The following is a 21952-nucleotide window of genomic DNA, read 5'->3' as shown; positions in this document are numbered from 1 at the left end:
CTTGTTTATCATTTCAACCTTTTGTTTACGATTGCTTTTTTATTTCGAGTATTTTATCCACATGCTTTTATCCACATGCTTTTATGCAAATGCTTTTATGCAAATACTCTCAACATTGTCAAGGGTTGTTGAATCCATAAACGAATCATTTACACTTCACATTTATAAAAAACAGATTACCAAATGGCTATGCACACTTCAGCAGCACGAGGCTACTCTTTACGCACTCTGTAACCAAGACAAACGCAAAACGTCATCAAATTGGCACACTCTACAAAAAGCCCTACCCCCCTCCAGTCACATCTCTCATGTTTACGAGTTCATTTGTAACCTTACTCAAAAAGCACAGCAAAAAACAAATTGAAACAACCGATAAGATGATGATGCTAATGATAATGAATATTGCTAAAGAATTGTATATAATACACATGCAGAACGAAAACAAGAAAAATAAAATCCCAGAATGCATCTGAATATCAATAACAGGGAGGTCACAAGGGAAAAAAAAAAAACAACATTCACAAAAAGGAATCAGACCCAAAAGAAATCGCCAAAACTATATCACTGAAACGAGAAAAAAACCGAGTGTCCTGCATCTCGTCTGCAGCTTCGCAATCGGCTCAACATCGTCCGCTCATAAAGAACCCAAAAGAAATAATTTTCTGCCTGTCTATGCCAAAGCTGGCCCAAAATATCGGGGTAATGCCTCTAAACAACCAATTTTTGCTTCTCTTCAAACCATAATCGCATCCGGCGCTCGTGCTTCATTTGGTGCGTTCACAGCCCAGTCCTTGTTGAGGTGCATGCGACTGATATTGTACTCCATCCTGGCACGGTTCTGTTTGACCGCCCTCAGGAAGCGTGTGACAACCAGTGCTTCGTGTTCATCCTCATCACTAAACGAGTCGTCATCGCCGCTCATGTAATCAATGGCCGTGGGAGCGTATTCAGGTGGGGTGTAAACAGCTGCTCTAATGGTGCATTTGTTTACCACCTGTCGAAAGTTTCGATCCATTTCGCTGTCATCTGTGACGGCCTCTTCGAGGATCTTGCGGAGACGTTTGCGACTGCGTTCAGACTCGCGCAATTGCCGCTTCAAATGCTTGACTTGCATCTCGAGGTCGCGTGTCGTTTTCTCTGCCAGAGGGACTGGGCGCATGGGCGAGGATTCGGGAACAAGATCCGGTCCGTCGATATCCAGATCCATCTCATTATCCATCAGGTCAGAATCGTCACTGTTGTAATCATCCTGGGATTTTCCCTTGGTGTTCAAGCGACCAAAACTCCATTTTACTCCGCAAGCATTGCACAGAGTGCGCTTTCCGGACGGACCACGGCGCCATTGAGGCGTAGACGTCACACCACAACCTTCACATCGCTTTCCGGCATGGGGAGGCGTCTTGTCACGTACAAACGATGGTGCACGCACGGGCTGCGTGAATGCGGCCACAGACTTTGTCACATCCACGGTGGAAGGACCCATTGGGCTAGCTGCATGCGAAAAAGGACTTTCTGTGCGACGCTTCTTTGGCGACAAGTATGCTCCCTCTTCCTCGTCTTCCCCAGGATAAACGGGTCGACGTTTGAGGCGTGTACCCGGAGGCCGGAGAGCCATTCTTGTTGTGCGTCGGGCTTCGGGTGTTTCGATATCATCCTCGAGGGAGCCCTCCCGTTGTTGCTCATCTCCGCCTGACCATTCAAAGGTAGAGTTGAAGCCACGGTCCACTTGCTTCACAAAAGTGCTAAAAGGTCGCGTACCTTCACCGTCTGAAGATGAAACAAACGAGGAGGAACTCCACTTTTCTTTGGGTTCCTCTTTTGGCGGTGCAGGTCTCTTTCTCTTTTCTTTTGCCGGTGGTTCGGCATCACCAGGCTGAGGTTTGTAGTCGAATAGCTCAACAAGATCCTGTTCAACTCCATGTGCAGCGGCCAACGTCCGCGCACTTTCCAAGGGTATCCAAGTGCCTTGAAAACCAGCATATCCTCCTTGAACTTTTTCGTGAACGCCTCCAGTGACGTCTCGCTCTAGAATCTTTGTTCGCTGGGGTTTAGGAAGACCCGCTGCGCGGAGGATTTGTGTTGCGTTGATATAGGCATCGGCAACGCGACGCATGACAGGAACGCCGCGACATTGTATTTCGTAGACTCTTACCCCGCTATATGAGGCAGCGCGAATTGCTGGCGCCATGTGAATGAGGTTCTGCTGTTCGTAAGGCTGCGCGTCAGTTGTTAGAAAAACACACACGACGACGAAAAGTTGATTGTGTCCAGTGTGCCAAGAACGCGTTCCTGTGCGCAAAAACGACCGGGCCGAGCGCGCTCTCTTATCCTAGTTGCTGTTCGTTTCCCTGTCCTGAAAGTTGAGAGAAAAAGGGTGGTTGTTGAGAAACCAAGTGAGTGTTTCCGCCACGAACGAGAGAGAGAGAGAGAGAGACGTAAAGACGGATAGGTGTGAGTAATAGAGACGCGAGAGAACAAGAAAACGCGAGATGCGTGAAATGCGCGTAACAGAATGGGTGTCAGCGAACGAGAGAGATGAGAGTAGAGATGCGTGTAAGCGAGATGAGTTGCGAGATTGCAACAAACCAAAACTTGTCGTGTGTGTTACTTGCTTGCTACAAGTCCTTGAGAAAAAAAAAATCAGAAGGAAAGAAAATCCAAGAAAAAAAAAAGCGCAGTTTTGCCCTTGAAGAAAATCTCTCCAAATTTAGGCACAAGGAAATTTGTGACAAAAAATGGGTTGAAACCAATTACAAAACACATCACTATTAATAGATTTATGCGGAGTTTGAAAATGGGACTTGTAAAGGGCGGGTGACCTTTTGGGGTCATCTGGCTGAGGATAATGATCCTCTTTTTTCTCAAAACAATGTTTGATTTCATCATGACGTTCATTACAAGGGATATCCTTTAACACATTGGTATTTGGCATGGAAGCATTTGTATGTAAAGGTTGGAAAAGGTCAAAGGAAACCAGCGTCATAGACAGAATGCATCTAGCCTTTGGAACAATGGACATGTTCACAGAGTGCACATTCAAGAGCAAAGCGGTCTACTTTTTTTTTTTCCTTTGAAAAAGCGGCTTTTTTTTTTTTCAAAGCCAAAAAACCCAACTGTGCTGCCTGACCAACTCCCTACAGAATGCAAGAGCACCAATGCCTTTGACTGTTATTTTCGCGCAAAGCAGCGAGGCAAAAAAGCGCTAGTCTCCAATTGGGCAACACGGGCACTCTGTGCAGACCTGTGTGTGCTTTTGCGTCTGATGACTATGCCTTTCCAGTCGAGGAGTGGACATGCCAACTGTCATGCTATCATCTCGTGCTTTGGGATTCCTTTCTGGACTTGCTACTTTCGGCCTGCCAACAACACTAGGCAGCCAGATGAACATTTACATGGAGTAGACTCTTCATTGAAAAAGATAAACACATTAATTAATGTGAATTAAACACGGCATTGTGACTTGCTGCGCAAACGGACTCTGCAGCCACGTGTGGCGTTGACTCAGCACGTGAGAGGACACTTGCTGAGATGACATGCTTTTGTCCAAACTACTTTTTGCCAGGCGGTTCTGGATAATCTTGTGTTTTTATTGACGGCAAAAGACGAGGATCAACCAGCGTCTAAACCTTTATTCCAATTTCCAACCCCCACTTGTCCTATTAACATTGTCATTACAGAGCAATCAAAATTGATAACTCTCCTCATGTACCCAAACATCTCGCTTCAAGTCCGCCACCTCATCCCGCACATTTTTTGCAAGACCCTCTGCGGCACACAAAAAGACGCCTAGGCGGGAAGACGGTGCAAGGTGTGGTATTATTTGAGACTGGAAGATGGTGTGAGGGGACATTCGGTGAGGTGTGACTGTTAGAGATCCGTTCTCAGTCTCGAGTCCCTCGTCGAGTTTTTCCTCCAGAGTTTTCGATGATACGTTTGTCGTCGTGACATTGATTTCATGTACGGTTGTGTTAAAGATGTGAAACTCGAGTATACCGGCCAATTGGGGGGACGCCAACAGCTGATTCACAGCGCTTGTTCGTTGTGCCCCGTTGGCTCTGATGCTCCAAAATACTAAAAGTTTTTTGAGGCGGCCACCCTCCCCACTGCGTCTCAATGCTTCCACGCACTGCACGAGTCCAAATGCCGGTGCCACACCCGTCCCCGTTACAAAACATGCTACAACGTCAGCCTGAGTGACATCGAACCCACACTGTCCGAACGGGCCTTCAATGTGGACAGACGTGTGGATCATTGACCCTGCTTCCATGTCTTTGGGCTGTGTTAGCGCGTCGTAAAGTTTGGCAGTCCATTCTTTGGGTTTTTCGGATGGCCCAACAAGGATAGTGAAACGGTTGGATGTTGGAGAGCCACAGAGACTGAAAGGGTGGTATTCTAGTGTCGAGATGCGAGGTATGTTGAGGAAGATGTATTGACCTGGTGTGTAGGAGCATGGTCGAGTCGCTTGGATTTCGAGACTGGTTTTACCGAAAGAGGCGTTAGATGGGCTGTTTCGACAAAACTCGTCCAACTAGTACTCACCGAAGGTAACCTGGCTCCTCCCGTACAACCTTGTCGATGGACAATTGTGGGTTCCACCTCCCCGTGGCACGGATTGCAATGTCCACGATCCAGAGAATGATACCGGGCACAGCGAAATAAAAGTTGGTGGACCCATGCAAACAAGCAAACAGGATCATGATCAACATAAACCCGTGCAGAATGTAAAAGGTGTTGAAGTGGCGCCTCCGGATAAAGGGAAGAGATGATAAAGATCCAATGACAAAGCATACGAATGCGCAAAGACCCATCAGGTCTCTGTAACTGTTGACGGGAACAACACGTCAGGACAAAGATCATTGCAACATGAGCCGCAGACGTGAACAGAAACCTACCTGTGGATATCTGGCTTCGCAACGCTCGTAGCAAACAGAGCCTCAGCGTAGGTTTGGACCGAAAGGCCAATCTTTGTAAAGAAGGATGCCGCGTGCATAACGCTCCACCCGAACATGCAGTACCCAAAGAACCGATGAATCCGGAGGGCACCATCAAACGGAACCTTCAACAACGTTGCCACAGGGCTGTTGCGTGAGACTGGGATGAGAACAAACCCAATGAACATGTCGAGCGGGTTTCCTGTTGAATGGCTGAACAGGTTGAACCATTGAAACATGTAACTGTTTTTGCCCTTTGGCTTGACACCGCTGCGATAATAGTACATTTCAAAGTAGGCGAATTTCCACAAAAGTACACCAAGGGCTGTGGATAGGAAGAGTCCCTCGCCGATGGAGAATGGGAGATGAACGCGGCGGACGCCAAAGGGAATTGCCAGCCGGCGCCGGAAAAAAGAGTCAAGGCTCGAGAACTGACGGATAATGAACGTTGCAATGCAGACAGCCAGGATGTAAGAGTAAAATACTGGAGGATGACGACAACAGAGTATAAGCAAGCGAACTGCATAATGGGAACGAACGCTCAACCGCACCATAAACCGAATTAAGAACCATCCAATGCCGATCGTTTCCGACGGGTTTGTCCATGCAATAGGTGATACGGCACTCCGTATCATACTTTATTAGAGAAACTGCTACGCCAAAGCCACCAAAAAGCGCAACGAGTCCTGCAAAGAACAGGCCAAGTTCGCGGCGGGTTGCAGATGGAGAGCCTTTGAACATTTTGTTTCTTGTCAAGAGAGAGAACTGTGGACCTTGTGCAAGCGCACCCATTCAGTGCAGGTCCTTTTATATTTGAGACCATCTCCTTTTTTTTTTGCACGTTGATCGTGTCAGAACAACCCCCGAGCTAGATGGACGAGTCAAGACAATGCATGCTATTTAAAAAAAAATCTACAATGGCATTGATGGTCTTCCGAATCTTTTCACATTCGTACTACAAGTAGAGACTTGGCTATGGTGAATGCACCCGAGGCCAGTTCCCCTAACGCTTTTCATCCGCCTTCATCGGAGCGAGTTTCACGGTTCAAGAGGTTGGATCTTAAGTTTACATGCCGATCTGTACTTTTTGTCACCTCCGAACCCCCGATGTCGGCGAGGACAGCCAATGAGGCGACTGCACCGATTTAAGGTTTTGATTATGTAATGTGAGATCAAAACGTTTGCCGAAAACAAGAATGGTCAGCTTTGTTTCATTGCTGTTCCTTTCCAAGATTCTTGGATTTTATGCAAGGATTTGCAGGCAGCATGAACTCATATTCATGCAAGCTATGCAAGGTTCAATATTAAGTAGCACCATCATATGTACCAAAAGTTTATAATATTTCCATGAAAGAACCCATGGCACACATGTGACATGACTAGGATCGGATCCAACGTTTAAAGAAATCCAAATCTTATTTTCGTCATTTATCCATTTATGGGTTAATCGACATTAGTCAAGTGGGCAAAGGTCCGACTTTCCTTTTGCTCTGTCCACAGCGAAACGATGCTCCCAGCCATTGCCCAACTCAACACACGTAATGTCATCCTTGCTTCAGGTTCACCCCGACGAAAGGAAATACTCGAGCGACTGGTACGCCATATTGTAGTGAGGAATCACATGTACACATGTTCATGTGTTTTGTTGCGCGTAGGGCGTAAAATTCAACATCAACCCCTCGACATTCCCAGAAGACTTGAACAAGGTAAAACTTGTCCTCCTTTTCTCCTCCACTCAATATACCCAAACACAAATCTACAAAAACAGACCATATTCTCAAATCCAAACAACTACGTCACTCGCACCGCCCTCGAAAAAGGCCTCCAAGTCTACCAATCCCTCACAAATACAAACCCACTGGTCATTAGCGCAGACACTATTATCGTCCTCGATGACCAGATATTAGAAAAACCGGTGGATGCTGCCCATGCAAAGAGGATTCTGTCTAGTTTATCGGGACGGGTACATGAGGTCTTGACGGCCATTGTCGTCGTGTTTGGTGTATCAGCGTCTGGTCAGCCATTGTATAAAACGGCTGTAGAGAGGACTTTAGTCGAGTTTGGAGTGATTGGGGATGCGGTTATTGATGCGTATGTGGAGACGGGGGAACCCATGTGAGTTGGACGTGTCGTCTCTTGGCCGATCGGCCTCTCAGATTGATCACCTTTTTGTTGTTAAAGGGATAAGGTGCACTCATAGCGGGTTCGTTATGCATCCTCCTTGATGCTCATCAAAGTATAAATATTCATACAGGCTGGTGCATACGGATATCAGGGCCTAGCGTCTGCCTTCATTCCGCGGATCAACGGATGTTACTATAATGTCGTGGGTGAGTGCAAGAATCTACGCCTTTGGAATGGAGGTGACGCACAGACTCATTTGCTGTTTTGACAGGATTCCCATGCCACAGATTCCTCTCTACAATAGACGACCTCATAGCCAACGGACATATCTGAAGATAATCAATCTTAACATGGTGCACCGTAACGTGTAGAATTTAGTCACATTCTTTTTGAAATCTGTGTATCAAAACACCTGTCATTCTCAACTAGTCCGTACTTGCCCTCCACATAAAATGGCTACAGAATCTCTTCAAAAAAAAAAAAAAAACCTATATATTGGCGCCTAAACCAGTATCACATGTTGTTCACACTGTCACAGCTATCCTTCTTGCCTCTCCTTAGATATGAATCCTTCGTGTCGGTCTACGGATCTGCAGGCACGTTAAAGTCGACGCAAACACGACGACATGCAAGTCATTGAATGCGTACCACTGGCTCCTCGTCATCCCCTTCATTGTGAACCGCCGAAAGCGCCTTCTTTCGTCGCGTATTTCTCTAAAACTCAACATTCAGTAAAGGCGGATTACAAGTAGCAATTGCCAAAATGCCAGCTCACCACTTCATGCTTGGCCCCCTTTGTCCCGTCCTGGTCCTCATCCGACACCCGCACAGGACTCACAATCTCATCGCTCGCGACGATACCGCTATCTGTCTTTGCTGCCCGCTGCATGTAGAGTATTGGCAATGAATACTGTCGCCTCAATCTTACGGGTAATCCATACCTTTGAACGCCGTGTTCCTTCGACAGTCGCGTCATTTTTGGATTTCTTATTGGAACCAATATTTCGACAGATTAACATCCGTCATTCACGATTGAACCAAAAACAGTAAAATGCACCCACCTTGATCGCCGCAGCCCTCCTTTGGCGGATTCCTCGTGAATTCACAGGTTCGACCTCATCTTCAGGAGCTGTATCAGATTCCGCCTCCACAACCGGTGTTGTATCCATTTTGGGCTTGGCTCTTGTTCGTTTTGCTCTTGTGGGTAGAATTTGCTCTTCTACAACCTCTTCTTCGGAAAGTTCATCATCGACAACTTGTTTTGACACGGGGTGGGAAGACGTCGACGTCTGGACGCACCAAAAGAGTTGGCAAACTTATATATGACTAATCTATCCGACACGGTCACTTACTGCTCTCGGCTGCGTTGTAGAACTTGCGGTTCCTCGACCTCGTCTAATCAGGCATGCTTTAGCTGTTGTTCTCAAGTCGAGCACACGAAGCAAAGCTCACCCTCTGGTCCGGCGGCTCAAATTCTCCCCATCGCTCTCGTTCTCTTTTTCTGAGGTATCCATTTGCTTGGAATCCGCAAGAACTTTTCTAGCTCTTCGTCTACTTCTGTCAAAGAACTCCATGAGTATGCGTTCCGCCAGAAGAGCGGTGATAACACGTACGTCACTGGGGTCATAGCGACAGATTTGACAGATGCTTGAATATGTTGCACGGGCTTTTCGGAGGATTCCATGATGTCCGCGTCGTCGTCCTCGATTTCCGACTCCTCGCTTTCACTTCTTTCCTCCTCCGGTATCTCCTCCATTTCTTCCTCCTCGTCACTAACCTCTTTGAAGCTTTTCGTGCGCGATTTTGCAGACCGTGGTGCATTTCTATTATAAATATAAGTATGATTCAACACCGTTCAACGGATTAGCGAACGTACTTTCGCTGTGGCGTCTCTTCAGGAAGCTCATCACTTTGTCGTCGCTTCTTGGCAGACGACGGTGTTTGCGCTCGTCTTGACGCCTTCCGTTTCGTACCTGTCACGGAGCCGTTGTCGTCACTGTCCGGTGTCATTGAGCGAGATCGGGCTGGTCGACCGGTTGCCTCAACCTTCCGACTTGCCTACAGTATTCGTAGAATTGGAACCATGGTAAAGCTCGTATAGCAACCGTGCACACACGTACCCTAGACTTCTGCCCATGACCTAGGACGCTGGACATGGCCCGCATGTCAATAAACTCCTGAGGAAGGTAACTTTTGCGTGTATTCTGTCAAAAGCGCGGATTACTTGAGCGGCCGGAGGGGAGCAAGGTTCACACTTTTCTCACCTCAACGGCATTCTGTGACGACATTTTTACGAATAGGTCTTTTGGAAGGTGCACATTTCCGGGGTAAGAAGGTAAACTCCATCCAGCGTGATTCGCCCTCTCTTGAATGATAAGTTGTGCCAAATCGCTCAACGCGTATAAATTCTGTCGAAATTTGCCATTAGCCCATGCACGATTTACAGACACATCCAATAAGCATACCTCTGAACTCTGTGCATGTATATCCCGCACCGTCTTTACCTTTGCAGTCATATAGTAGAGAAACGACGCATTGTCAGATGTGGCGACAGAGTCCAGGAAGAACTCGATGTATCTAAAGAAGATGGAGTAAGGGATCATATCTGAAACTGCAAATGGTCTATCCAAAAACCGCAACTAACGTACACTGCAAACATCTGAAGATCCTCGACCTCGATGTTAAAGTCAGGATGATGGGCAAGAACATGCAGAAACCGCACAATTGTGTGCTCGAGCAGCGATGCCTGCGGGTTTTCCTCTGTATATGCTTCGTTAGACTATCTTGTCAGTTTTCACCAGCTTTAGCCACTGTCCGTACCTGCTCTCTGCTGTTTGGCCTTGCGCGACAGGAAATTCTTGACCTGTATCATTCCAAACTTAGCACCGATAAACAGAGAACTTTGCAAACCAATAGAAACCTTTAATTTAAGCTCTGCCTCTGGCTCATGTGCTGCCAACATCAATATAACCATGTAGTCGAAGGGCACCGTCTTGTTTGACAAGTACATAACCAACTTTTCCACAAAGGCGTTTCGAACTTGATATATGGGGTCCTGTGTTACCAATCTTAATTTTAACAGTGCCCCCAGTTCATGATCGAAACTAGAGCAAATACCTGAATGCAAAGGGCAAGCTTCTGCAAATACGTAACATCAATCTGCGAGGCATATGTAGGACACCGAGCAAGCTTCAACAGGGAAATAGCCGCAATCAATCGCAGATGAGTCTGAACCGCGGGACTGAAACTTGGGTTAAGCCGGTAATTAGCGTTTAAGTGTATGTCCCAAGTCCACGTACGGAGTAGTTTTTTCCGCAACAAGTTCACCATCATATTCGAGAAGGCGTCGTAGTAATTTGAGAACAGGGGCAGCCACGTCTGCGTCTTCGTTGTTCGCGAGTGCGATTAAGCGTTTAACCAATATTTTGATACCCATAATCTACAAGACTTAAAGTCAGAGGGCGACCAGGTAAAAACGCACAAGCCTTGTACCTTTAATTGGCCTTCTCGCTCGAGACTCTCGTACTCGACCCAATCAACATCGTTTTCGACAGCCTGTACATAAAGGTCTTCAAAAACCGGGCTACAAACACCTTTAACAAGTGAATCGCACCTTTCTGCGGTTGACAAGTAATAGGTCCTTTACGATAAAGTTCGTGATCGCAGTATTGTGCGGTTCAAAGAGTGTTGAGGCGTTGCGAGCGATTTGCGCTAGGGCTTGCAGATGAGAAAGGAGTTTCTCATTGTCAAAGGACAGAGAGCCCAATATTTCCTAATGGACAAAATTAAGCAACCCGAATCCGAAAACAATCATCATATCATGTGCTCAGCCCACCTGCAACACTTCATTGCAGGCTTCTGTCGGATTTCGTGTGTGTGCCAGGACAACTATTGCATTCTTCGCCTGCTGTGGTGATCCTTTCAGTGCAAATTTGATCAATCGCTCCTTCGATTGCCTGCAAAAAGCTCATTAAAATTGTTCATCCCGCGTAACCGCCATACGATACTACCTGTCCTGCGGAGCTTCGTCGGGAAATGTTTTGGTAAATCTCGCCAAAGCTTCTAAGGAGTCGGCAACTGCGGTACATTGTCAGAATCCACTTCAGATCTGAGATACGCAAGTCGCATTACCAAGAGCTTCATCCGGACTTCGCAGCAGTTGAGTGAAGTTTTCCAAATTACTTCTGTACAACGCCGGGAAAACCGTCGATATATCCTGCGAGGAAAGGCATGAACACTTTGGGTGGACTAGCATAGACCATATATCTTCCCAAACCTTTAACAGTCGTTCCGCCGTCTGTCCATGACGTTGAACCAAGGCGTCCTGGCTGGACCGAGCTGCTTGGGTTTTCTCCAGCAAATAGGGTATTGAGCTTTTCGGTACGAGTGTGAGACATATTCTTCGTAACAAAATGGACAACGTCTCCATGACCCCCGCTTGTTGTTCTACGCGTTTGACAATCTCTTTCTATAGTTATCTTATTAGCCAGTATCCATGGGCACCAAATGCTTTTCGAAGTCTTACAATGGCTTTCATTATAGGCTTGTAATCGCTCTGTGGGTCCATGACGGTGCGCATGAGCTTGTACAGGCGACCATCGTTGACTTTAGCAAATTTCTGCAAATGCGCCTGCGCCTTCTTCGGGTCCGGAAACCGAGCTATGATAATAATATGTAAGAAAGCCCATCATTTCATGCGCTATATTAATATCCTTCAATACTCACATGCCAAATACGTGATAATCTGAAGTAAAACCTTTTCCGTCGCGTCTTCGTCAGAGTCCATGATTCCTCCCTGAAATAATATGTCACCAACGGTCCGGACAAACTTCAATTAGGAACCACTCACGTTATACTTTTCGCATTGATCCAAAAATATTGTTGTCGCATGAACAGTTCTGGAATAGCACAATCTGAGTATTGACCCGTGGCTGGGAGAGATGACTCGACGAATCCCTACTTAGCCTGACGGTCGAGAACGCTCAAAAAAGCCTTCCTCTGTTTCTCTGTCCAAGCTGTTGTCACGTTCAAAAGTCGCTCCGTGCGAGCAGAGTCCTCGGGTATTGCAGGAAATATATGATCGTGCAGAGCTTTTTCAACGAACACCCTAAGCAAGAAAAAAGTCAATGCCACATCAAGATATCACACCAAAATTGAAATGATTACTTCGTCTCCGGATCGTCCATATAAAGGATTTCAAGGACACTCCCGGGTATCCATCCGTACTTATCAGCCGCCCCAACTTCCCCAATGCTTGGATCCATTCTGTCTCCGTTGAAGTAAGCATTGGAAAAAAGTGATGGTGCCGAATTTAATGCCATAGTGCCGAAATCTACTTACATTTCCGCGTACTTCATATTGAAAACACGAGATAGCGCTTCTGTCGCAGCTTCCCGCACAGTGGACTGCAGAGGTTTCGTGCAGTAGTGCCGTTAGAACCAATTTACAGTCCCAGCGCCATCAGATATGATACCTTTTTATCGCGCAGACGAGCTCCAGCAGCCAACAGTGTATCTTTGCTCACATTGTGCGCAGACATCATGTCCAACTGCGTAAGAACTTTCACAGCGGCGGCTCGTACTTTCTCGTCCGGATCTATCATCTTTTCTCTGAGACTCGCTACCCATTTAACCATGATTAGCATCCTCTCACGTGAAGCCCCGGTGCTTTTTTTTACACACCGTCAACATCCGCCGACAATTCGGGATGGCTTTTGAACAAAGGAAAACAGTACTCGAGCCAGATGATGCGCACAGATACTTGCTTGTCAAGGCGTCTGTAAGAGGATTTCCTTTATTCACACGTAGCGCATCTACTCTTTTGCATTTTTTCGCCTACCGTCCCAACCAGGATTTCCAGACATGAGGATATTTCGCGGCAAGCTTCGATCCGGGCTCGGAAAACATTTGTCCCAACACGTTTGTTGCCAACGTACGAACGTGTACATCGTCAACCTGGCGTGAGGGATACAGGTAAGTAAGGGTACCACCACTACGTATAATTCAGGCTCACCTTTAATTCCTCATCCAGTTGTGGTATCACGCTAAGCAATACTGCTGGTGAAGCGCGGTTTATCTCCAAGATCACCTTGTGTGCATCCTCGAACTCTTTCTCATCGCTCTCATCCTCAAATCCCCTTCCTGCAGCCACAATTGCATCGCTAAAGTACTACACCTTCTGGTTAGAGCAGATATATGGACGTGACCACAGAAGTTACTCCTATTACTTGGCAAACATAACGCTGTAGCTTATCTGGACAGGCGTTGCAGAGATCCGCGGCCATCTTGAAGGCAGCAGGACGTTCTACCTGCCTCTTTTGTCGAAAAGACGACAGAATGATATCTATCACATCCTGCGGTAGATGATGGCATTCGTCGACAAGCTGCTGTAAGATATCGACCATGCAAATATACACATTTTTGGTAAAATCAGGTCTGGACACGGATTAGCTCTCAACATTTTGCAGGCAGCATTGTTTCGGAGTAAGATCCTTACTTGATTAGGTCAAAAAAATTACGGAAGAAGTCCACAATAAGGTCCTCGGCATTTAAATCGGCCACAAGAACAACACTTTTCACTGTGGACAGGCTGTCCAATAAATAGTAATAGAACGAAAAATAGGGACCATTCTTATCGGCAATGTGCTGAAGCTGCTTTGCAAAGAATTCGAAGATTTCCTACCAAATCGGTTCAATGAAGGTAGATTGAGCGGTCATATTCGCCGATTTAACGCACGCAATAACATCCCTACCCGCAGTTGATTTTGGTTATAGGGCGCATCTGGTGCAAATAGCCGTAAGATGTCCGCCAGACAACAGGCTGTCAAGATCTTCACTGCTTTGTCTTTATGGGACATCAAAGACGGGGATATTAAGTCCTTTTGCACAGTCTTCAATGATTGCGTGTCGACATCCTCTTGGTCCATCCGACTCAAATCATTGTGCACTTTCTACAAAATGATTATGAATACAACGGATGTCAGATATATCAGCACTCTCTTGGTTTGTCGTCGCCAACCAATCATAGTTGAACAGCTTGTACGATGCAACGGAGTCTCGGTAGAGACCAATTCTCGCCCCAGTTCCTCTGAACTGTTGCACGGTCCATTGTTCGTCTTGAATATTTTACTAACCTTTAGCCTGTTCACCAACTCTGAGGTGGAGACCTGCTTGCTGCCGGCGATGGGGACAAGGCGTTGGGTAAAGTTCAGCTTGCGCGGCCCCCGACGCGAGGGAGTATCCGCTCCAGCGGCAAATCCAAATGGATCAGAGCTCATGGCGGCGACACAACAGTAGAGCTGCCCACAACGTCACACCAGGGTGGGCATGGGTTTCACGTCAAGGTAAAGTAGATGTATCTTCTCTGTCGCTCAGCAGCAAGCGAGATCGGTGGATGCAGAGCAATATCGAGGAGCCCTTTGCCATCGGCATTTGACTCCATCTCGATTGGGTTAAATTTGCTCATTTATCCCAAAATGGACATAATTGTGGTGCTCCAATGAACATACCAGCCACCGCCCCTAACAAGACCAACAATACGGAAGATGTTGGCATAAACCTTAAGCTGCAATGGCATTCACCTTATCGTTTGGCCCTTTGGCCTCAGAGTTAGTCGATTACTTGTAGTGGATTTGCTCTCCTTCGTTCCCCAGTCAAGTCTCGCTCTAACGGCAACACACTCCTAACACACAGCTCGGGTGTGATGTCCAATGCCTAGTGGGAGGGCCAGATCAAAACATTGACCACATGGATCCAGCCAGAAGTCTTACTACGGGGCCGATAGTAGTGTAAAGCATTTTGCGGCACTAACGAAGGGTTCGTCCAGGGTTACGCCATTCCTCAGTCCCTTGAATCTGCCATCCTCCGGCTTCGTTTTCGATATGTTAAATCCCTTGGATGAGGAAAGCGTGGCTTAGCGTAGTAATTAAGCCATTTTTGGTAATGCTGACAAAGTGACTATTCCCCTCAAAAAACATTCTGCTTTTGATCCCAACGTTATCGTATTGGCACCCGCAGCTCATCCTTTCATTCCATTCAGGTTTTTACCATGACGAGTAAGTGTATAGAACGATTTGAGTTGAAAGTATATTATCATTGAATATTACTTTTCTGGTTCACCACAAGCTCCCTGTCGATTCTACGCGCTTGGAACCTGTCACCGCCGCGACTGTTCCTTTTTGCACGATAGACAGTCTATGGACAAGGCAGTGTGTGCTTGTACGTAGATAACTTGACGTTCCAGTGGGCTCTTGTGTCAAGAGACCGACTGTTGACTGTTTTCTGACATCCTTAGATTATCAAAAGGGACAGTGTCGGTTTGGCAACTACTGTGCGCTTCAACATGTAAAGGCGGGATCGGGCTCGGTGACGTCAAAGTCCCACAGCTCGCAAACGTCCCAAGCATCTACTAGTAGACCCTCACCCGTAGAAAGTAGTCCTACCACCGGATCCTCTCGGAAACCAGCAACCGTTCCTTCGGCGGGAAATCGGAGAACATTTATCCCGTCCTCTGCAGCATTGGGATTGGGAGCTGCATCGATAGTTGTACGTGGTGGCGAAACATTGGTAGAATCAAGAGAAAGCGTAGCGGGTGAAAAGAAACCGCACGGTGAAGAGATACCATTGGAAACCTCTTTGTGCGGCCTCTCTCTGTCAGCAGGCAGAAAGGGTGATGTCCGTCAGGAACAGCCATCAGCTGGCGGCTTCGGTGTGGAGGCCGATGCCGTATCTGGCTTTCGATCAAGTCAACCATGGCCGTCCGACTATCCGCAAGAACAGTCGGAGGATGACGATGATGCGGAGGAATCAAAACTACCGATGCGGCCATCGTATTCGAATATAGCGAAAGTGGGAGTACCCGCCATGGGCTCAAGTGTTCCAAGTGCGAATCCCGATGACTCTGTTGTAAAAGTGGATGATACACCACTTTGCCCCTTTGCTATGCAAGGGATATGTCGATTTGGGGACGAGAAATGTCGATATCGACATGGACTGACTTGCCCAGTGTGCTTGAAACAATGTCTGGATCCGGATGGCAGTGCGGAAGAGCATGAAGGTGGGGCTTTCAATCTTTGCATGCTCGTTGAAGACCGAAACACTCAAGTGGCTATAAAGCACATATGATACTTTGTCACAGTAGAATGGAGCAAAAAGAGCGGGTGAATGAAGATATTGATTGTGTAGTATGCATGGAGAGCGTGCAAACAAAATCTGACTCGCGGTATGGATTGCTCAGTAAGTGTTAAGAAAAGAGTGCTGTTGAAGATCTTCCGAACTGGCAACTCAATCCGTCCTCAAGATTGCGATCACTGTGTGTGCTTAAGCTGCATACGACAGTGGCGCAGCAATCAGGGAATGGATACTTCAAAGGTGAGCTAGCTGTCAAAGTGTTTTCTGATTATTGTCACTCATCCTGTGGTGTGCAGTCCTGTCCAATTTGCCGCACAATTACCCATTTTGTCACGCCGTCGTCCGTGTGGCCCCGGACACTTGATGAGAAGATGGCGATTATCGAGGAGTACAAACTAAAGCTAAGGTAAGGCATTTGAATTGCATGTTTGTAAGATGAAAGCTAAAAGATAATTGGGATGTGGCCATTAGCACAATTGATTGCAAGCACTTTGACTTTGGTCAAGGCACATGTCCATTTGGCACTTCGTGCTTCTATCGGCACGTTGGCCACGATGGAGTAGCCGAGGAAATAAAGTTGCGCAAAGTAATAGGACAAGAAGATGACCTGCGTATCGTCAATACTCCAAAACTTGCCGATTTTCTGGAACTATATGAGAACCGCCGTTAACAACTCGTAGCATATGTAAATAATTTTTAGGCAATTGTAGATAATCTAATGCAGGCAGATTCCTTCCTGTAGATGAACCCATCAAAGGGTTATAAATCTTACCTTAATATCACTACCTTTCTTCAAATTTGGATCATCGGTTCGCGAATGTGCCTAAAAATAACCTGCCAGACAATATGAGCTCGGTTCTGGAAATATCATGGGATCATAGAACAACAACCCTATGCTTCACTTTTGCGTTGCCCTTTCTGACTGAGCGTTAGCACGTTTCATACCATCGCATACTATATTTCCTCTGCATCACGACGAACTCAAAGGGATAGCGGACACTTTAATACCCCATACCCGAAATGAGCACGGCCGTCGACGCACTACCCTTGTCGAAGAGTTCCGATGCTCTACCTGAAGGGCGCATTATAGAGGCTCGACCTAGCAAGGGACCGTTAGATTTATCATCAATTCCACGAAGCGGTTCAGGACTGCCGTCACAAATACAACAGTCAGAAGGATCCAATCGCATCAGCAATCCGATACGAGCGATAAAACCACTTGTGATTCTCTGGTGCGTATTTGACCAGGTCGAAGAGACAGGATGTGCAATTTGGCTGACTTTGATGGCATCCTATACATACCCTAGGATTACCAAAGTCTTGCAACTAGGTGGAGAGACTCTCGAAGTAACCCAGGATGACACAATATGGAATGAGCTGCGATATGGACAACTTCCTTGCAAAGCGCTCAACGCTCTTTCTCCTAAAACTGTGCGACATATCAATTCCGAAAGAAGTCCAATGGCAGCCCTAGAAAATCTCGCGGCATTCTCTACTGGTTTGTGTGTAGAGCTTTTAGCAGTAGGGAGGAAGGGTCGTTTTTCCACTGTTCTAACATGATGAATCTGAAAGGGCTAACAACATTTGGCATCAACAAGACTGGTTCCTTCCGGCCAATGGAATTTGTCAACGCGAGTCCAGTTGGCGATGAAGGAATGGTAAAGGCTCTAGCTGCATTAGCGGTTCATGTAGCATCTTCGATGCAGATATCCGTCCCAGATGTGCCCATCGATAGAATACGATATCTCTTGGAAGGTGGGGACGAATGTGAACCAGCATTGTTGAATGGAGCGTATGCCGCAGACCAAATTGAGGATGCCGAAGGGCAAAATGGGCGAAATGGAAGCCAGGACTCATTGGAGAGATTACTAGACAAACTTAAAACTGTGGAAAGTAATCAATCTCGTGTCTTCCGACGGGCTGCAACGGCCGAACTAAAGCTGGTAATCGCCTGATGAGCGATATAATATGAAATGTGAACGATATCTGAATTCTCCTCCTAATTTAGCGACACACTATCCGCGGAATAACAGACCCCTCTTACCGACAGCAAGAATCAGCTACCGAAGATGCAAAGGAGGCGATACAAAAAGCAGACTCTCTAGCGGATGAACTCATTTCCACGATCGGCAGATTACTGCAAAACGTCAAAGATCTTGAAACATCACAGCAGAATATTTTAGGGAAGGTGGGGAATCTAGCGCTTGCAGAGAGAATAGCCACGATCGATGAGGAAGTATCGTCTTCGGCGATGGACTTTGGGATGCCAATTCCACGGCGAGCAATGTCAGTTATTACCGACAGCGATAGACAGAAGTCGCAGAGTTCTATCTCCCTTGCCTCCGAACCTAGCTTTGTTGATGCCTCCAAAACCCGAATGTCGATCGACTCGGCGGCACCCGCGGCATCACCAGGCCCACCAAAGACGATGTTTTCAAAGCTCCCACCAGAGGTGGCAGGGGCAAATTTACCCAAGCCGGAGCTCATGCGTCTATCAGCTGTTTACGAGCTTATTGAAACAGAAGCAGACTACGTTCGGGATCTTTCTCTAATGATTAATGTAAGCGTTTCGTATTTAGCGGTATGTTTGTTTATGCCAATGTTGAGGCTTACACCAATACCACCAACTCTATCCTAGTTCCACAAACCGCAGCTACAAGAAACACAATTGCTCACTGAGGAAGAAATACAAGCGCTCTTCTCAAATATCGATCAGTTAGTCCCAGTCAATCAGGTACTTGCAAGTCTTGCATTTGCTTAAAAACTTTGTGCTAACACGAAACCACCAGCAACTGCTTGATCGATTGCATGAGAAGCGAGACACTGATCCGTTCATTCCAGAAGTTGGAGATGCAATCGTTGATGTATCAGAGGTAAACAAATGAGGATATTTAGCATTCTCCTCATGATTATCAATATGTTGCAACAAACTTCTAGTCCTTCAAAGTGTACACAATATATTGCGGCAATTATCCTGAAGCTATGAAACTCGTCCACAAACTACAAGCCCGACCAGATTTGAAAGAAAAGTTGGAGGTATGAAAGATCCGATCTTGCAGCATTGTTAGAACACCGATTTTAATATCCTCTCTAATTCAGACTATGATGAACAGTCAAGAGGGGCGAGGGTTGAGTCTCGAATCATTTCTGGTATGAGACTTGAATCGCCGTAGTGCTTGCTTAGAGGTGAAGCAACTAACGGTCTATGAATCACCAGATTAAACCTGTGCAGCGGATATGCAAGTAAGTATATTATGACGGTGCTTGCTTACACCATAACGCTAATTATTCTTTGTCGAAAGGTATCCTCTGCTCATTCGGGTACAGACAGTGTTCATAATGTTAGGATTTATTTCCGATACTTACCAACTGGTGCTGTTTATAGGAGCTGCAAAAGCACACAGACAAGCTCAGCAAAGACACAATCTCGCTTAATCTCGCTATGACAAAGATCGAAAGCGTCGTAGCACTTGTAAACGAGTACACCAGACAGTTGGGCGAACGCGAAAGGATTGCAGCCTTGCAAGGACGAATTGACTCACCAACGGTAAGCGGACAGTCGAGGTTGCTGTCAGTGTCCTATCGGTTCTAACCTGGATGCCAAAATGCTTTTATAGCCTCTCGGGCTGCAGGACAAGAAGCATGTGCGTGATGGACCGTTGGCACGAGCTGTCAATGGCAAACCGAGAGAGAGATATGCACTTCTCTTCACGGACGTTCTGCTTGTTTGCACTCCTCTCAAGGGCGGGCGCTATGTTCTAGAGTCGGTGTATGACGTTGCAGACCTGGCACTCAAGGTTGATGCGAAAGGAGGTGGGTCTCGAAAAGCTGTTGAGCCACGTTCGTTACCTGGCTGATACACATATTTGCAGAGGGGGTACCGAAGGGGATGAAGCACGGCTTTCAAATAACTGGAACAGCAGATCGAAAAGACTTGATTTTCGCTGCAGCATCGGAGGATGACCGTCAAAAGTGGATCGATGCTTTCAACACTGCCATAAAGGTTGCAGCAGAAGAGTCACGAAAAGCAGACAACATCAACAAACGCATGTCAACGGGTGCCTTCCTCGCCCACCAGTTCAATTCCGCACAGGACGACTCAGATCGAGGGAGTGTGCGTCCTAGCAGTTGGTCCATGGGAATGGGTGGTAGGCGACCAGTATCGCGAGCAGGAAGCACACTCGGAGTAGGCGGATCATTGAGAGGGACGCTCAAAGGATGGGTACGTCGAGCATTGTTTATGTGGCAGGAAGCAAATTACATTTACAATCTTCCTCTCTCAGGGTACGCTGCGAAGAAAAGACGTAGACTTTGCGAATCTGAGTGTAAGTTATGTGATTGGAAAATCTGAGTCCGACATTTTTCTGACATTGCTCAAAATGTAGCAGGGTTCAATAGATGTTGGACCAAATGCTGGCTATTCAGAAACGGTAAGGCGGCAATGATGTCACCCACTCCTCATTGAATGATGATTGAATGCCTTTGCCTTTGTCTAGGACATGGGAGGATATGTGGAGCCTGATATGGTGGATATTGGCGGCCAAATATGGAAGAAAGCTACATCTGCTATGGGAACGACTTACTACTAGTAAGCAAACTGTCAGCACCATATGAGCTCTGTTTATGGCTTCTGACGCTGTCCGCAATTTTCAAACACAGCAACACGGATACAAAGGAAGCGATGTGGCGACTACCGGAGAACTACATCATTCTCGACCCAGAGACTGGCAAACCGTTTCCAGAAGATTCGGAAAATGCAGAGGAAGTTCCAGATGAGGGTGAGGACGTAGACTCGGGAGATGAAACGGAACTTTCCGGAGTAGAGTCAGTGGAAGGGTATCCCGACTGGCGAAAAGTAGACCGCGGAGATGAGCAGATATACTATTTCAATGTCATAACCCAAGAGACAAGCTGGACGCCGCCAAATGGCGAGAATAATACGGAAAGTGGGGTAGCAGATACATAGGCAGTATTTCAAAGATGTGTACCGAATGTCAATAGGAAGCTTTTGCTGGCAAATGTTTTTGAATGACCTGTCCGTATATTGCGCTTGATTTCTTTAAAGCCGATGCTCTGGGTTGCCGTTGTATCATAATAAAAATGGCATACGGCTAGCATTTGAAGCGGTGCCAGATTAACGGCATCGACATATATTGAGGATTGCGTTTGCAGATGTTTCTCACTACATAGGCATCTTCCTTGGCTGTAAGATACAGGAACGCATATGTAGATATCATAATGGTGAAAGAAATGTCCGATAGCTTTATCCGGTATTGATAAATCGGAGATTTTTAGATCTAGTTAAATTAAAGCAAGAATACCCTACCGCATCCTTCATTCAATATTAATAAGTAAGAAAATGAGTATCTAAGGTGCCCGGGGGCCAGACGAACGGCAGTGGTAATTTCCAAAGAGAGAGTGCCCCCGTTCAGCTAGTGGCACTGGCTCAATTTCCTTGCTCTCGCTCACCTTCCCGTCACCACTGCCACTCCTTTCGAACATGGCTACCACTCTGCAAACGTTGCCGGCGGCCGACCTCCGCTCAAGAATGGCACACAGAAGCAGCGGACTGCAAGGTCTCAAAATGCCGAAAATAGTAGGATCGCTGGGAACGCTGAGCATTCCTTCAAATGGAGAAGTGAGGTCACGTAAAATGGATGACGCCCGAATGCCTCCGATACTTCATCATGAAGAAGATGCTGCAAGGCACTCTCAGAGTACTTCACAACCGACTGGGAAGTCAATAGGAACCCCGAAGATGCCTGCCAT

At 46.7% G+C, this 21952-nt stretch overlaps 6 protein-coding genes across 7 annotated transcripts; 3 read left to right on the top strand and 3 right to left on the bottom strand.

The window, feature by feature from the left end:
* Positions 1-378: 378 nt before the first annotated feature.
* Positions 379-2655, bottom strand: SPPG_09382 (uncharacterized protein). The gene has a single exon (XM_016757542.1). The coding sequence runs from the start codon at positions 2186-2188 to the stop codon at positions 734-736; it is 1455 nt and encodes a 484-aa protein (XP_016606105.1). The 5' UTR covers positions 2189-2655; the 3' UTR covers positions 379-733.
* Positions 2656-3562: 907 nt separating this feature from the next.
* On the bottom strand, positions 3563-5946 carry SPPG_06478 (uncharacterized protein). The gene is made up of 4 exons (XM_016754679.1): positions 5483-5946; positions 4893-5415; positions 4540-4821; positions 3563-4475 (listed from the first exon to the last, which is right to left on the bottom strand). The coding sequence occupies exons 1-4, from the start codon at positions 5721-5723 to the stop codon at positions 3683-3685; spliced, it is 1839 nt and encodes a 612-aa protein (XP_016606104.1). The 5' UTR covers positions 5724-5946; the 3' UTR covers positions 3563-3682.
* A 456-nt stretch (positions 5947-6402) lies between these two features.
* Positions 6403-7562, top strand: SPPG_06477. 2 transcript variants are annotated; one of them, XM_016754678.1, is made up of 6 exons: positions 6403-6525; positions 6587-6637; positions 6700-7046; positions 7113-7119; positions 7186-7261; positions 7327-7562. In XM_016754678.1, exons 1-6 carry the CDS (start codon positions 6439-6441, stop codon positions 7386-7388), a joined length of 630 nt encoding a protein of 209 aa, XP_016606103.1. In that variant the 5' UTR covers positions 6403-6438; the 3' UTR covers positions 7389-7562. The 2 variants fall into 2 exon arrangements, with proteins under 2 accessions (XP_016606103.1, XP_016606102.1); XM_016754677.1 differs by having other exon boundaries at positions 7113-7261.
* SPPG_09381 (uncharacterized protein) lies at positions 7435-14505 on the bottom strand. Its single transcript, XM_016757541.1, has 37 exons — positions 14188-14505; positions 13807-14004; positions 13551-13732; positions 13282-13489; positions 13068-13223; positions 12894-13009; positions 12737-12831; positions 12529-12674; positions 12396-12460; positions 12222-12320; positions 12016-12162; positions 11905-11953; positions 11781-11850; positions 11581-11714; positions 11332-11523; positions 11187-11271; positions 11066-11132; positions 10891-11011; positions 10669-10827; positions 10548-10610; positions 10355-10494; positions 10173-10296; positions 9976-10110; positions 9876-9918; positions 9704-9815; positions 9521-9632; positions 9320-9463; positions 9176-9259; positions 8932-9113; positions 8669-8878; positions 8508-8609; positions 8408-8450; positions 8117-8344; positions 7997-8041; positions 7831-7938; positions 7704-7769; positions 7435-7645 (listed from the first exon to the last, which is right to left on the bottom strand). The coding sequence occupies exons 1-37, from the start codon at positions 14329-14331 to the stop codon at positions 7613-7615; spliced, it is 4407 nt and encodes a 1468-aa protein (XP_016606101.1). The 5' UTR covers positions 14332-14505; the 3' UTR covers positions 7435-7612.
* Positions 14506-14999: 494 nt separating this feature from the next.
* On the top strand, positions 15000-16986 carry SPPG_06474 (uncharacterized protein). The gene is made up of 7 exons (XM_016754676.1): positions 15000-15108; positions 15179-15271; positions 15348-16109; positions 16169-16288; positions 16353-16423; positions 16480-16589; positions 16655-16986. The coding sequence occupies exons 1-7, from the start codon at positions 15102-15104 to the stop codon at positions 16851-16853; spliced, it is 1362 nt and encodes a 453-aa protein (XP_016606100.1). The 5' UTR covers positions 15000-15101; the 3' UTR covers positions 16854-16986.
* Positions 16987-17037: 51 nt separating this feature from the next.
* Positions 17038-21199, top strand: SPPG_06473 (uncharacterized protein). Its single transcript, XM_016754675.1, has 17 exons — positions 17038-17415; positions 17491-17681; positions 17756-18126; positions 18192-18743; positions 18822-18917; positions 18973-19056; positions 19121-19219; positions 19283-19333; positions 19401-19426; positions 19486-19504; positions 19569-19730; positions 19801-19996; positions 20056-20405; positions 20467-20508; positions 20569-20613; positions 20680-20771; positions 20843-21199. The coding sequence occupies exons 1-17, from the start codon at positions 17204-17206 to the stop codon at positions 21147-21149; spliced, it is 2895 nt and encodes a 964-aa protein (XP_016606099.1). The 5' UTR covers positions 17038-17203; the 3' UTR covers positions 21150-21199.
* The last annotated feature ends 753 nt before the right edge of the window (positions 21200-21952 follow it).

Source organism: Spizellomyces punctatus (assembly GCF_000182565.1).
Source record: "Spizellomyces punctatus DAOM BR117 chromosome Unknown supercont1.12, whole genome shotgun sequence".
NCBI classification, from domain to species: Eukaryota; Fungi; Chytridiomycota; class Chytridiomycetes; order Spizellomycetales; family Spizellomycetaceae; genus Spizellomyces; species Spizellomyces punctatus.
Note: the sequence above shows the minus strand (reverse complement) of the source record. Positions and strands in the feature narration are given on the sequence as shown.

What these genes read in the sequence shown, in the direction of transcription:
- SPPG_06478 (XM_016754679.1), bottom strand. Translation starts at nt 5,723, where the DNA reads ATGGGTGCGCTTGCACAAGGTCCACAGTTCTCTCTCTTGACAAGAAAC. An exon ending in GCGAAGCCAGATATCCACAG is followed by an intron (nt 4,822 to 4,892) that starts GTAGGTTTCTGT and finishes TCCCGTCAACAG; the next exon opens with TTACAGAGACCTGATGGGTC. An exon ending in GAGGAGCCAGGTTACCTTCG is followed by an intron (nt 4,476 to 4,539) that starts GTGAGTACTAGT and finishes CGGTAAAACCAG; the next exon opens with TCTCGAAATCCAAGCGACTC.
- SPPG_09382 (XM_016757542.1), bottom strand. Translation starts at nt 2,188, where the DNA reads ATGGCGCCAGCAATTCGCGCTGCCTCATATAGCGGGGTAAGAGTCTAC.
- SPPG_06474 (XM_016754676.1), top strand. An exon ending in CAGTGCGGAAGAGCATGAAG is followed by an intron (nt 16,110 to 16,168) that starts GTGGGGCTTTCA and finishes GTGGCTATAAAG; the next exon opens with CACATATGATACTTTGTCAC. An exon ending in GAGTACAAACTAAAGCTAAG is followed by an intron (nt 16,590 to 16,654) that starts GTAAGGCATTTG and finishes TGTGGCCATTAG; the next exon opens with CACAATTGATTGCAAGCACT.
- SPPG_09381 (XM_016757541.1), bottom strand. Translation starts at nt 14,331, where the DNA reads ATGAGCTCTGATCCATTTGGATTTGCCGCTGGAGCGGATACTCCCTCG. An exon ending in AGGCAGAGCTTAAATTAAAG is followed by an intron (nt 9,919 to 9,975) that starts GTTTCTATTGGT and finishes GGAATGATACAG; the next exon opens with GTCAAGAATTTCCTGTCGCG. An exon ending in GTCGCTATGACCCCAGTGAC is followed by an intron (nt 8,610 to 8,668) that starts GTACGTGTTATC and finishes CTTTGACAGAAG; the next exon opens with TAGACGAAGAGCTAGAAAAG.
- SPPG_06477 (XM_016754678.1), top strand. Translation starts at nt 6,439, where the DNA reads ATGCTCCCAGCCATTGCCCAACTCAACACACGTAATGTCATCCTTGCT. An exon ending in AGGAAATACTCGAGCGACTG is followed by an intron (nt 6,526 to 6,586) that starts GTACGCCATATT and finishes TGTTGCGCGTAG; the next exon opens with GGCGTAAAATTCAACATCAA. An exon ending in ATGTTACTATAATGTCGTGG is followed by an intron (nt 7,262 to 7,326) that starts GTGAGTGCAAGA and finishes CTGTTTTGACAG; the next exon opens with GATTCCCATGCCACAGATTC.
- SPPG_06473 (XM_016754675.1), top strand. Translation starts at nt 17,204, where the DNA reads ATGAGCACGGCCGTCGACGCACTACCCTTGTCGAAGAGTTCCGATGCT. An exon ending in CAATCGTTGATGTATCAGAG is followed by an intron (nt 19,057 to 19,120) that starts GTAAACAAATGA and finishes ACAAACTTCTAG; the next exon opens with TCCTTCAAAGTGTACACAAT. An exon ending in ATGGGAACGACTTACTACTA is followed by an intron (nt 20,772 to 20,842) that starts GTAAGCAAACTG and finishes TTTCAAACACAG; the next exon opens with CAACACGGATACAAAGGAAG.